At 43.0% G+C, this 14,292-nt stretch overlaps 1 protein-coding gene across 1 annotated transcript; it reads right to left on the bottom strand.

The window, feature by feature from the left end:
- Positions 1-272: 272 nt before the first annotated feature.
- NDN (necdin, MAGE family member) lies at positions 273-1,946 on the bottom strand. The gene has a single exon (XM_015246953.3). The coding sequence runs from the start codon at positions 1,824-1,826 to the stop codon at positions 849-851; it is 978 nt and encodes a 325-aa protein (XP_015102439.2). The 5' UTR covers positions 1,827-1,946; the 3' UTR covers positions 273-848.
- Positions 1,947-14,292: the final 12,346 nt, after the last annotated feature.

Raw genomic sequence — 14,292 nt, 5'->3', positions numbered from 1 at the left:
TAAAGTTATTACTTCTCTTTGATGTGATCAAGACCCCACCCCTTTCTTTTTTTGGGGGGGGGTTAAACTTTTCTCTCTTTGTCAAAGTTTTGAAATGAACTCTATGAGTTCCATTTGGAAAATAAAACTCTAAACTTCACACAGTTGAGTCATGATGGGTAGGGATTTCCCCACCCTGTTCAATGACACAGTTCTGTCTACACATTCTGTAAAATGTCTCACGCCCAACCCACACTACTTTGTTAACCAGACAAAGTACACTTTTCCATGAATGATTGTATCACAAGAATCTTTAATGTTTTCTTTAGAGTTTACTCATGGTGGGGTTGTACTTGTGTTTAGTGAAGTGTGCCAAGTGCCCACACTCTGAGCCCGCTTCAGTCCACGTCACCACGCTCCACACAGATGTTCCCTGTGCCCAGCAAGGTCACAAAGAGGGGTCTTGACTTGTCTCTTGGTTAGGCCAGCTTTCCTGGTGAGTTCTTCCAAACTCCCAGTCTATCCCCATTCCCATCATCCGTCCCATATAAAAGAATAAGATGGAAAACTTTTCAATGTACTTCGTTAAGTTTAGCACGTCTCTGGTACAAAAAAGTCAAGAAAGGTAGCACAAAAGCGAAAGCACCAACCGAGCTTACTTATAAACAAACATGCATAAATCCTACACACTATCTCGTATTACAGAAATTAATACAACATTGCATTAAAAGGTATAAAAGCACTGTACTGAAAACTTAAAAGTTACACGTGAAATACTGCACTGTAAATCCTGAACACTCTAACATCCCACCCCTACCCTCCACCGCCCTGGGGAGGGTCAGAAACCAGGACTCTGCCTCCAGACCTTGCTAGTCCTCGGAGACACTGTTGCGGGGGCAGTAGGCAGTGGGACTGGCCTCCCGCAGAGCCCTGGCCTCTTCCAGGGCTTCCCTGTATCGGGAAGGCCAGGCTTGCGGGTCTTTCTTAAAGACCCTGGCCAGGAACTCCATGATTTGCATCTTGGTGATTTCGCGGCTGGCACGGGAGCCCCAGAAGAACTCATACTCAGGCGGCTCTACGTGGGGGACGCGCTGGTACTTCAGGTAGTTCTGCTGGACAAACTCCTCGGTGATGAGCTTTCTCACGTCTCCGAAAGTGGAGTGCTTCTTCCAGGGCCTCAGCCCCAGGATGCGCAGCACGTTCCAGACCGCACTCTCTCGGGCGCCGCGACCCTTCACGTAGATGAGGCTCAGGATCATCAGCAGGAGGCCTGTCATCGGCATGCGGTTGCTCAGAGCCACCCTGTCCAGCTCCTCCGGCTCCAGAGCCTTGACCAGCGAGAACTCCATCGTGTGCAGGCTGGTCAGCCTCAGGTGCAGCCCGAACACTCGGGCGAGGATGAGGCTGGTGCGCCTAAGAATGCTTCGGCACCACTTCTTGTAACTGCCGATGACATCCTTCACCATGTCTGGGAACCAGATGATCATCCTCTTCTGGTCCTTGACCAGCACGTACCACATGAGCTCGTGCGCCTTCTGCACCAGCTGGGCCGGGGCCGGCGGGGCCGGGACGGGCTGAGCCGCGTTCGGGGCCTGGTGGGCGCGGCCTTCCTCCGCGGCCTGCTGCAGGGCCTTCAGGTCTCCCTCTTCGCTTGGGGCCTGGGGCGCCGGCGAGGCCAGAGGGGCGTCGGGCGGGCCTACCGGAGGGCTCTCTGGCCCTGCGAGGGTCGCGGCCTGAGACGCGGGAGGGGAGGGCCCCCCGGGGACCCCAGGAATGCTGTGCACCTCGCAGTTGGAGGCCTCGGCTGCAAAGCTGGGGTCGCACACATCCTTACTTTGTTCGGACATGTCTGCTCCGTCTGACAAGGGCAGGGCCGCGGCGTCCAGGAGCTCTTCGAGGGTGCGCTCCCTCCGTGGACTCCTGGAGAGGAAGTGCGCGTTGCTGCGCGCGGCGCCTTCCGCAGTAGCCAGGCGGGGCGGGGCGGCGGCGGGACGGGCTAGTGCGCCTGCGCGTCCGCGGGCCGCCGGCCGGGCAGCAGAGGGCGGGGCGGGGCGCCTGCCGGGGCGGGGGTGCGGTGAGGCCCCAAAGAGGGGAGAGGCACCGCTGGAATACTGCGTTGGTGACCCTCAGGCGTTCTTGTTGGCCTGAGGAGGAAGTCTTGGGGAGGAGGGAATTGAGATGGATGAGCACTGGCCAGGAGCAAGTTTAAGAGAAAAGCTGGTAACTTAAGCTTCTGAGATGCTGAGGTCCAGTTTCTTAGGAAACTGGGTTCCTGAGAACTGAGTTCATCCAGAATCAAGTTAGATAGAAGTCCCAGAGGAACGCCTCGGCTGGTGTGTAAACTTGGGTTTCGGACAAGTGTGAGAATTTAAACTGAGAAAAGAAGCAGCGTTGCCAAAGATGTGTAAACTCTTGAAAAGTATGTTGGAGGTTGGAGTCCTGAGAAATAGCAGTAAAAATTGAGTCCCTGCCAAATCAAAGGTGTTATAAATGAGAAATGCAGAATGTAGTAAATCTATGTGCAAAGAAAACTTTCTTGGAGGTAATATACTAATGGCATTGTTAGTCTTTTCATGGTCGTTGATTTCGGTTTTCTATTTCCCTTGGGTGATTTTGATTTAATTTTTATATTTTCATCAGGATCCCATCACACAAAGATTGCCCTATTTATTAGCACCAATTTATATGATTCTTCTCGCCTGTTTCTCCAGGACACTCCTTCCCCTTAGGACTGCTGCAACCCCTACCCTGTGCTCTTGTGAAAACTTCACCTTCTCACAGGTGAAGGACCCACCCCTACCGTTTCACAGAAACTGGTCCCATGTTGGCAGCCACACCCAACTCCTTCCCAAGACTTTTTTTTTTTTTAACATGGGTCCTGTTGATCATATATGGCAGATTCTTCTCAGGTGACTAGCGACATGAGAGCTAATCTAATGGTGGTTGTTTCTAATTTTAGAAAACAGATCTGCAATGGGCAAAAACAAAGCTGACACTCCCAAAGAAGAATCCCTGAAGAAAGGAATTGGCATGGGGACCTCTGGATCCAAGGTTCCTGAGGCTGATCAGCATCCTTGGTCTGAGCCCGTGTGGTCTTTCAGCCCTTCCTGGGTTTCCTCAAGCCAGCATCTTCTTACGGTTGCCCTCTTGGGTCTGGTTATTGTCACTTGCAACCCGAAACATATTTAAAATATTGTCTTGATATTTCTAGAAACTTCTCTTTATTTGCTGTATTCCCTTTTCTCATTTCTCACTTTATTTTTTTCTCAGGGAGATTGACTTTGAAGGGTTTTCCATGCTGTTTTTCTATCTTTGGATTTTCAGGCTTATATCATGTTTAGGAGGACCATTCCCCACACCAGTCCCTCCAAGAACACTCCTTAACTTCTTACTTCACAAAAATTCCTACAGTTCACTCAGCTATGTGTCAGCTGGGATTTTTCCTGTATATCATTTTCTTCTTCTTTAATTTATAGATTTATATTGTTAAAATGCATCTTACAGAGTTGTATCAGTTATATTAGGCTTTATAATGCTCAATAGTAGAAGGAACTGTATTCAGTATCTTGTAATAACCTATAATGGAAAAGTATCTGGAAAAAGTATGTATATATCAATCACTTTGCTATATACCTGAAACTAACACAGCATTGTAAATCAACTATACTTCAATTAAAAAAAAGTCTCAAATCCATTTTTGCCCTCATTCTTCTTAAAAATAATCCTCATTTCTTGCATTTTATCCCCACTGATTTTCTTGTTTCATCTGGATGTTGATTTTTTTCTAACTGTTTAGGTTCATGATTTAGTTCATTTAAGATAATTTTAATAATGAAAATGTTTGAGCCTGTTATTCAAATCTCAGATCGGCTTGGCCATGGATCATAATTTTTGCCATTGTGAGGTTATTAAAATTACAACCTCATATTTCACCCTCCTAGATTTTATGGATTCATGAAACTAAATTGCAGGCTTGAGTACAACAATTAATGCTTACATACAGAAAGCATGAAAGTGATTATAAAAGCTCAACAATGTTTAAGTTGGGAGTGCTATTGCTGCAGCGGGATAGCAGACCTCTGGCCAGAGAATTGCTGGTGTTTCAGCTGCTGCCTAAGCTGGACTGGTCCTCACTCTGGTGAGGTTGCCCGTGGCCAACAGCAGGCTCGCAACTCTACCACAGGTAACGTCACACCTCTCTTCTGACAGGAGGGTTGTTCAATACTGCACCAGGGCCTGTGGATTAGGGCCACTATGAAGGATGGCACTCAGAGGGCTGAACGCTTTAGAACTGATGCTCACATTTAAAACCAAGTACAGGGTAGACCCCTAGTGCTGCTCATCCTTGCAGCCCAACTGTACACCTGCTAAAGTGATAACACTTTCTTCCTGGAAAGTTCTGCTGAAGAGGCTCCATTTCCCACCAGGAAGAAAATTCATGGAGTTGGGGGGTGGGTAGAAAAAAGGAAAGCTTGAGATAATCTTTAACCTTTCAGTAGAGAATGTTCACCTGCACATGTGTCAGGGGAGGGGTCAGTCACTTGATAGCTTGCTAGTAGCACCTAATATGGTGTCTTTTCATAAACCAGAGATGCAGACCTTCAGAGTGATAAGGAGAAAGGACAGATGACAACTGTGGAAAGAAGAGGAAGCCGGTACTCATGAGGCATCCACAACTTCTTGAATTCAAGTGTCGGGATTTGAGTCTGGATCTCCAGTGATGCCCCGTGAACACAGGGTACAAATCAGGCTTGCTGGGTATCTCCAGGGTTGGCCCTATTTGATATGGGCAATGAGTCCTCTAAGGGCCAGCAGCTTAAGAAGCAAAATCCTGAAGGATAAAAAATATCTCCCCCCACCAAAAAACAAAACAAAACAAAACAAAAACCTCATTAAGGGCTACTCTTTAAGTTAAGATTCTGTAAATAGAAGTTCCATGGATGCAAGAAGTATATGGAGAAGTTAAAACCTAAAATATTCTGGTGTGGACAGTTTTGCTGGTGGGTTACTTCAAACTGTAATGTGGAACAGATTACACAGCTGTGGGATAGGCTGTTCTTGGCAGACTCGGGAATAGGAGGAGAGGCCTGTCCTGGCACTGGTTTCCATAGCGAACAGAGGTGGAGGGGGGTGGGTCAGCCGAGGGCCTCCAGTGGACAGCGCGCATGCTCACAGTGAAGAAGCCCAGAGGCCCCAAATGAAATGTGAAGCCTTCTGGCTCTTTCCTGTCCACATAGGCAGCAACCTCCACCTAGGAGCCCCCAGAGGGGCCCCAAATGCCTTGCACGCCAAGGAGTTGAGACAGAGAACTCACATTAATGTGTTCAGCAAATATTGAGCAATGTCGACCATGTGCCTGAAAGATTTGCATTTTAGAAAAGTAGGGAAACCAGTCACATTGGGAGTGTTTGGCAGGCTGGCCCCTTTTTGTTAGAAAAGAATAAGTGAGGACAAGCAGTGCTGCTGTCCGCAGTTGGGAAGGTGGGGGAGGGGAGTCAAGCTTGGCCCCTCAACCCCTCCAGCCTCTCCAGGGGTACACTGCGCATGTCTGTCACGCTGAGGCTCAAGGACGCTCCTGAAACGCGAGACATTCTGGTCCCGCCCAGACCCACGGGTGCAGCCCGGCAGCACTCAAGGACGATCAGGGTCAGGAGTGTCTTTCAGAAAAAAAAAGTCAACTGGAAACAGAGTTAAGACTGGAATTGGGGGCAGGTGGACAAGCAGAGACAGAGAGATCAATTAGGCGACTTTTCTCAGGAATCCTCTTGAGAATGGATGATCACTTGCATTTCACCTTCATTATGCAACTATTTATGAAACGCTCCATTTCTGGCATTGTGCCTGGGGACATGAATGAGAAGGAGAGACATGGTCTCTGCAAACTACAGCGGAGAAGAGGGGCCATGAGCAAACAAACAAGAGAGTAATGAGCTAATCATTATGCGTCATGTTGTGATGCCTATCCCGACCAGCCACGATGTTGTCACAGAGAAGAGAGCAGAGAGAGTCAGCGCGCAGCAGGGGTGTAAATAACCCGCCAGGTGAAGGGAGACTGAACACCAGAGACAACCCGACCGGGGTTCTGTCTCAGGGTGGTTCGGATTGAGCAGTGCTGTGGAACTGGGATATGGGGGCTCCACTACCCGAGGAGGACTCAGGAGGAGGGAGGGGGTGTGCTCAGTGGTATGTGGGTATATACGTCTCAGGAAAGAGGTTTGCGCTGACCACAGAAGTTTGGGAGATTAACACGGTAAATAACATCACCTTGAGATAGCGTCTAGATAACAGGGTTCTTCAGAAAAACCAACCCCAGCATGAGGGTGGGATAATTTTTCAGTGCACATCACACAGGTGAACACCTCTGTCCCTGTCACCACACATTATAGACGCCTTCCAGACATGGAAAGAAAACAAAAATGAAGTGTACAAAAGGGGAAACAAAGAAAAAGAAAAAGAAAAAGACACCGTCCCCATACACTGCCAAAAGCCCTTTTATGGGCACTCCCCTCTCTAGTCGAGAACCACTCAACATTACAAGCAGAGAAAGAACCTGACCCAGAGGCCAGACCAGGCCAGGCCAGCCTCTTCCCAGACTATCAGATGACTTTCCTCACTGGACCTGTTTCTGGAGCTTGTTAAAACTGATTGCTTCTTCTCCAGCATCCTCGTGAAGATAACTCTGTTCAAGCAGACTCTGGGTGCACGTTTGCAGTGCATAATTCTTCTTTTACATATTGCTGAATTAATCCACAGTATTTTGTCAAGGATTCTTACATGGGTGTTCATCAGGGATATTGGTCTGTAGTTTTCTCTTTTTCGCATGACCTTTATCTGGTTTAGAGCCCTCTCAAAATGACTTGGAGAATGTCCCCCACTCTTCAGTTTTATGGAAGAAAATGTATAGAATTGGTTCTATTTCTTTTTTTAAGTGTTTATTAGAATTGTTTAAATGAAACTGTCAGTTCCTACAGATTTCTTTTTCAGAGCATTTGTAACTAACAATTCAATATTTTAAATTGGTTGTAGGCATATCGGATTATCCTTCTCATGTTGGGTAAAATTTAGTGCTTTGCGTTTTCTAGAGTTGGTCTACTTCAGCCAAGTTGTCAATTTCACGTGTATACTGGTGTTTGTAGTATCTCTTAATCAGCCTTTCAACGATCAGTTTATCTGCTAACCTCACTCTTGGCTTCCTCACACATATTGGGAAAACACACACACACCCCACCCAGGGTGTAGGTAATTCTTCCAGAGTCCTGAATTCTCCATATACACGGTCCTCCATATATAGCTCCTGAGGCAGCTGGGAACTCTTTGTCTATAACTTCTCAAATCTTTTAGTGTCAACTAATAGTCAGAGTTTCTTGTGATTCTGCCTTTAGTCCCCTTCTCTTCTCATCTGTTCCTACTCAAGTCATCTTCCAGAGCTTGAAGCTGACATTTGCACACTGAGCACACTGATGAGTCTCAGATTTATTTCTTTAGCCTTAGATGTCTCTTCTGTGGTCTATACCTGGATATCCAACTGTCTAAGGGACTTCTTAACATAATGACTTTGAACTTTAAATTCAACATTCCACTCTGTTTCATCAGTGGCCCCTCCCGTTCTTTCTGTTGCCTATGTATTTCTTGGCTCACAGTACATATCATGACTGTCCACCCAGTTTTCCCAGAAAGAAATGAGAACGCCATTGTTTTTCCTCACATCCAATATTCCACTGGTCTTTCTCACCTGGATTACCACGGTGGACTCCCCTGCATCTTCTCACTGGTTTATTTGTTCACCTCTAGTTTATTGTCCACATTGAAACCACTACGTCTTCTGAATTTAAAATCTGCCCCTGTACATCTCCCAGGACTGCTGTTACAAGTTACCACATACTGGATTTTGTAAAATAACAGAGGTTCGTTCTCTCATAGTTCTGGGAGCAGAAATCTGAAATCAGGATGTTGGCAGGGCCACAATCACACTGCAGCTCTAAGGGAAAGTCCTTCCTTACTTCTGATGGCTCCTGGCATTCCTTGGTTTATGGCAGATTAACTCCAATCTCTGCCTCCATCTTCAAGTGTCATCACCTATGTATATCTCTGTGTCTTTGATCTCCTCTTTCTGTCTTCTGTAAAGACATTAGTCATTAGATGAGGGCCCAGCCTAAATCCAGGATGACCTCATCTCAAGATCATTAGCTTAGTCATATCTGCAAAGACATTTTTTGTCATTTGAGGTAGAATTCACATGTCCCAGAGATTAGGACAAGGATATCTTTTGAGGATTGGAGGGTATTTTTCAACCTACCACAGGGGCTAATAATCTAATAAGAAAATTGAAATTCCAGGTATATCATGAATTTGAGAGAGAGACAATCTGGGTGCTTGAAAACAATAGAAGAAAGAATCTGAGCAAAATCCTTTCCATCCAAAAAGGTGAGCTCTTTGGAGAGATGAGTAAAAAGATGATTTCAAAATCACAGAGTGTTAAGGTTGGAGGGTATAACTCAGTGGTAGAGCACGTGCTTAGCATGCACAAGGTCCTAGGTTCAGTCCCCAGTACCTCCACTAAAATAAATAAATGAACTTCAATACCTCCCCCCCTAATTTTTTTTAAATTACATAGTGTACTTTGGGGTTTATAGGGAACCATATGGAGTCTTTCACATTCAGAGACAATGAACTAGCATGGGCTGTTAAATAAAGACCAAATATAAAATTTATCCTAACACCTTGATGTTGGGTACAGTGCAGTCATATTGGTCTCAAGAGGGAGGGAGTTCACTGTCTCACTGTCACTATGTCCCATTGGCTCTCTTCGAGAGTCCCAAGGAAAATAGCCTCAAATCCCACTATTTCACTGATAAACCAGGATTTTACATTCAGGTACTAACTTTTGGAATAATGAAAGCTCTTCATGGAGGGGGAGGGTGTAGCTCAGTCGTAGAGCACGTGCTTAGCATGCATGAGGTCCTGGGTTCAATCTCCAATACCTCCATTAAAAGAAATAAAGAAAGAAAGAAAGGATGGAAGGAAGGAAGAAAGAAAAGAAAGAAAGAAAGAAAGAAAGAAAGAAAGAAAGAAAGAAAGAAAGAAAGAAAGAGAGAAAGAAAGAAAGAAATCAAGCCATCCAGCCAGCTTAATGATCTCCTTCCCCCCAAAAATAAATAAAAATAAAGAGGAAGAAAAATAAATAAATAAATAAACTGTCTCTTAACTTACTCTTAAAAAAAAGAAAAAAGCTCCTTATTTCATGAAAATGGGACCTGATCATCCTCGCTGCATCTGAGTCCTTGGTTGTTAGAATGGCTGTTTCTGCCTATTTATGTTGATTGTCATGGATTAATTTTTATAATTACACAATAATACAAAATTATGTAAAATAAATGTTATAACGCTGGCCTTCCACACCCCTCTTCCATTAATGCGTCAGTGAAGGAGATCAATGAGTCCCCATTTCCTCCAAGCGTATTGTGTTGCCTGTACTCTTTCAACACCAGCTGCACATACTGCAATGCAATCCTGGGAGTAAGCACTCAGAGTTACTGCAGACCGCACAAGTTTTTTTTTCTTTTTAGGGGGTGGTTAATTAGGTTTATTTATTTATTTGTCAGTGGAGGTACTGGGGATTGAACCCAGGACCTTGTGTTTGCTAGGCACACGCTCTACCACTGAGCTCTACCCTGCCCACTAGACCCGAAGTTAAAGGATGTGGTCCTGAACAAGACTGTTCTTCCTCTGATGCCAGCTGCACCCCAGGGGGCCCCAGGCCACCTACACTTCTGACCAACTAGCTATAAATCTGGGAATCCCCATGACCGTTTCAGGTTCCACAATTCACTAGAATGACTCACAGAACTCACTCAAGATGATAGTTTTTGTACAGAAGATACACATAGGGTGAGGTCTAGGAGGCTTCCCAGCACGGGCTTCCCACATCCCCTCAGCACAGCAGTGTGCTCACCAACTAGGAAGCTCTACTGAGCGTCAGTTTCACAGTTCTTACTGGGGTTTCATTACACAGGCTTGAGTGTTTAAATTACTGGCCTTGTGATTGAACCCAGTCTCCAGCCACCCTCCCCGTCCCTCAAGGTCTGGAAGCTGAAAGCCACAACATTCTAGTTGTGTGATTGATTTTTTTTGGTAACTGGACACTGTTTTGAAGTTATTCACGAGCCCACTCGAAGGCACCTCATTAGCATAGTGAGGAGGCTCCTGTCACTCAAGAAATTACAGAGGTTTTCCAAGTTCTGAGCCAGGAACCTGGAACAAAGACCAGACAAATTCTTTCTTTTTAAATTTTTTTCTTCTTTTTTTGGGAGGAGAAAGAGGTAATTAGGTTTATTTTATTTATTATTCATTTTTTATTGAACCCAGGACCTTATGCATGCTAAGCACATGCTGTACCACTCATCTATACCCTCCCGCACCAGACAAATTCTTAATTATACCACAGCCTGTGATAAGACAGCTTGAATGCATCCTCACCCCTTCCTTGTCCTCTAACCTCCTCTATTTTATGCCTCCTGCAGCCCTCACTGGACTGAACACTCTATCCTCCTGAGAAAGCTGAAAAGAGGCTTTATTTTTCATAGAAGACAAGGGTGTAGAGCCATAGGTTTTCCTCCAGGCGGGTGGGATCCTGACCGTTCATTATGGGGCAGAGTGTACATAGCACAGATATTGTTTAATATGTACCTTTGAAAAATCTTAGCTCTTCTGTATCTCAATTTATTCACCACTATCTAATTCCACAAATTAAGCCTTAAATTTTAACAGCTTTATTGAAGTACAAGTATGTGATAAACTGCACATATTTAAAGGATATAATAAATAAATATCCATGAAGTCATTACTGCAACCAGGATAATATATGTCACACTCAAAAGTTTTGTCATGTCCCTTTGTAATTGTACCCCAATCCACTTTTACCTCCAGGGAGCCAATGGTATGCTTTGTGTCACATCAAGTGGTCTGCGTTTCCTGGAGTTTTATGTAAATAGAATAATACAGTGTGTACTCTTTTCTATTTGGCTTCTTTAACTCAACATAGTTATTTTAAGTATTACAGCATATGTCAAGTATATATGCATTCTGTTTGCTGAGTAGAATTCTATTGTATGAATATACCACAAACTGTGTTTGCTTAACCTTTTTGTTTAACCAGTTGATCAGTTTGTTTAACTCTGTTGATAACATTTTGACCATTTCTGGCTTAAAGCTGTTTATGAATAAAATTGCTATGAACACTTCTGTAAAATATCTTGTGTAGGCATACGGCTGGATTGATCATATGGTAGGCTAATGTTTAACGTCTAAAGAAATTGCCAAAATGGTTCCCCAGAGTCATTGTAACCTTTCACATTCCCACTAACAGTACATGAGGGAAAGGGTTCCTCCACATTCTCACGGACACTTGGTACAGTCTTTAATTTTGGCCATTCTAATAGACGTGCCATAGTATGTCATTGTAGTTTTTGTTGTATTTACCTAATGGCTAATGACATTGATCATCTTGTCGTGCTTAACATCATCTTTGGTGCAGTATGATTTGCAAATGTTTTATCCCAATTGTAGCTTACCCTTTCATTATCTTGGTGGAATATTTTTGAGAGCAGATAAATGTTTTTATTTTGATCAGTTCCCCTTTTCATCAATTTGTTCCTTAAGGGATTGTGCATATTGATACCCTAGCCAAGAAATATTTTCCTGGCCGAAGGTATCAAATAATTTCTCCTAACTTTTCTTGCAGAAATGTTATACTTTTAGGTTTAATTTTGAGGTACACTTACAAATTAAATGTCATATTTTATAGTTACAAATTTTGACTCAGCTATTATATAAGTTATGGGTGGAAGTTTACTCTGTCAATGAGACTATTCTTTTTCAACATTTTTTTATTTTATAATTTAAATTTTAAAATTTAACATTTTATAATCATTTTATAGTGTTGTGTCAAATTCCAGTGTAGAGCACAGTTTTTCAGTTATATATGAACATATATATATATTCAGTGTCACATTTTTTTCTCTGTGAGATACCATAAGATCTTGTGTATAATTCCCTGTGCTATACAGTATAATCTTGTTTATCTATTCTACAATTTTGAAATCCCAGTCTATCTCTTCCCACCCCCTGCCACATTGGAAACCACAAGTTTGTATTCTATGTCTGTGAGTCTATTTCTGTTTTGTATTTATGCTTTCTTTGTTTGTTTGTTTTTTTAGATTCCACATATGAGCGATCTCATGTGATATTTTTCTTTCTTTTTCTGGCTTACTTCACTTAGAATGACATTCTCCAGGAACATCCATGTTGCTGCAAATGGTGTTATGTTGTCAGTTTTCATGGCTGAATAGTATTCCATGTATAAATATACCACCTCTTCTTTATCCAGTCATCTGTTGATGGCCATTTAGGCTGTTTCCATGTCTTGGCTATTGTAAATAATGCTGCTATGAACATTGGGGTGCAGGTGTCATCCTGAAGTAGGGTTCCTTCTGGATATATGCTCAGGAGGAGGATTCCTGGGTCATACAGTAAGTCTATTCTTAGTCTTTTGAGTACTCTCCATACTGTTTTCCATAGTGGCTGCACCAAACTGCATTCCCACCATGAGTGAAAGAGGGTTCCCTTTTCTCCACAGCCTCTCCAGCATTTGTCATCTGTGGATTTTTGAATGATGGCCATTCTGACTGACGTGAGGTCATACCTCATCATAGTTTTGCTTTGCATTTCTCTGATAATTAGTGATATTGAGCATTTTTTATGTGCCAATTGATCATTTGTATGTCTTCCTTGAAGAATTGCTTGTTTAGGTCTTCTGCCCATTTTTGGATTGGGTTGTTTGATTTTTTCTTATTAAGTCATATGAGCTGCTTATGTATTCTGGAGATCAAGCCTTTGTTGGTTTCATTTGCAAAAATTTTCTCCCATTCCTTAGGTTGTCGTTTTGTTTTACTTATGGTTTCCTTTGCTGTGCAGAAGCTTGTAAGTTTCATTAGGTCCCGTTTGTTTATTCTTGCTTTTATTTCTATTGCTTGAATAGACTGTTCTAGGAGAACATTTTTTGAGATGTATGTGAGATAATGTTTTGCCTATATTTTCTTCTAGGAGGTTTATGGTATCTTGTCTTATGTTTAAGTCTTTGATCCATTTTGAGTTGATTTTTGTGTATGGTGTAAGAGAGTCTTCTAGCTTCATTGATTTACTTGCTGCTGTCCAGTTTTCCCAACACTGTTTGCTGAAGAGACTGTCTTTATTCCATTGTATATTCTTGCCTCCTTTGTCAAAGATGAGTTGACCAAAAGTTTGTGGGTTCATTTCTGGGCTCTCTATTCTGTTCCATTGGCCTGTATGTCTGTTTTTGTACCGATACCATGCTGTCTTGATGACTGTAGCTCTATAGTATTGTCTGAAGTCTGGGAGAGTTATTCCTCCAGCCTCTTTCTTTCTCTTCAGTAATGCTTTGGCAGTTCTAGGTCTTTTGTGGTTCCATGTAAATTTTATTATGATTTGTTCTAGTTCTGTGAAATTGTCCTGGTCATTTGATAGGGATTACATTAAATCTGTAGATTGCCTTGGGCAGTGTGACCATTTTAAGAATACTGATTCTTCCAATCCAAGAGCATGGGATATCTTTCCATGTTTTAAAGTCTTCTTTAATTTCCTTCGTCAATGGTTTGTAGTTTTCTGTGTATAATTCTTTCACCTCCTTGGTTAGATTTATTCCTAGGTATTTTATTACTGTGTGTGCTATTTTAAAGGGGAGTGCTTCTTTACTTTCTTTTTTTGTTGATTCCTCGTTAGTGTAAAGAAATGCAACTGATTTTTGAACGTTAATCTCGTAACCTGTTACCTTGCTGAATTCTTCAATCAGCTCAAGTAGCTTTTGTGTGGATCTTTTAGGGTTTTCTGTATATAGTAACATGTTGTCGGCATATAGTGACATTTTTCCCTCTTCTTTCCCAATTTGGATCCCTTTTATTTCTCTCTCTTGCCTGATTGCTGTGGCTAGGGCTTCCAAGATGATTCTGAATAGGAGTGGTGATAGTGGGCATCCTTGTCTTGTCCCAGTTTTAGTGGGAAGCTTTTGAGCTTTTCACCATTGAGTACTATGTTGGCTGTAGGTTTGCCATATATAGCTTTTATTATGTTGAGATATGTTCCCTCTATACCCACTTTGGCGAGAGTTTTTATCATAAATGGGGGTTGAATTTTATCAAATGCTTTTTCTGCATCTGTTGAGATGATCATGTGGTTTTTGTCCTTTCTCTTGTTGATGTGATGTATTACATTGATTGATTTGCGTATGTTGAACCACCC

The sequence above is a fragment of the Vicugna pacos genome, chromosome 27 (assembly GCF_048564905.1).
Source record: "Vicugna pacos chromosome 27, VicPac4, whole genome shotgun sequence".
NCBI classification, from domain to species: Eukaryota; Metazoa; Chordata; class Mammalia; order Artiodactyla; family Camelidae; genus Vicugna; species Vicugna pacos.
The sequence above is the reverse complement of the archived record's forward strand: the minus strand, read 5'-3'. Positions and strand labels throughout refer to the sequence as shown.

Excerpts from the sequence above, each read along its gene's own strand:
- NDN (XM_015246953.3), bottom strand. The coding sequence starts at position 1,826 with ATGTCCGAACAAAGTAAGGATGTGTGCGACCCCAGCTTTGCAGCCGAG.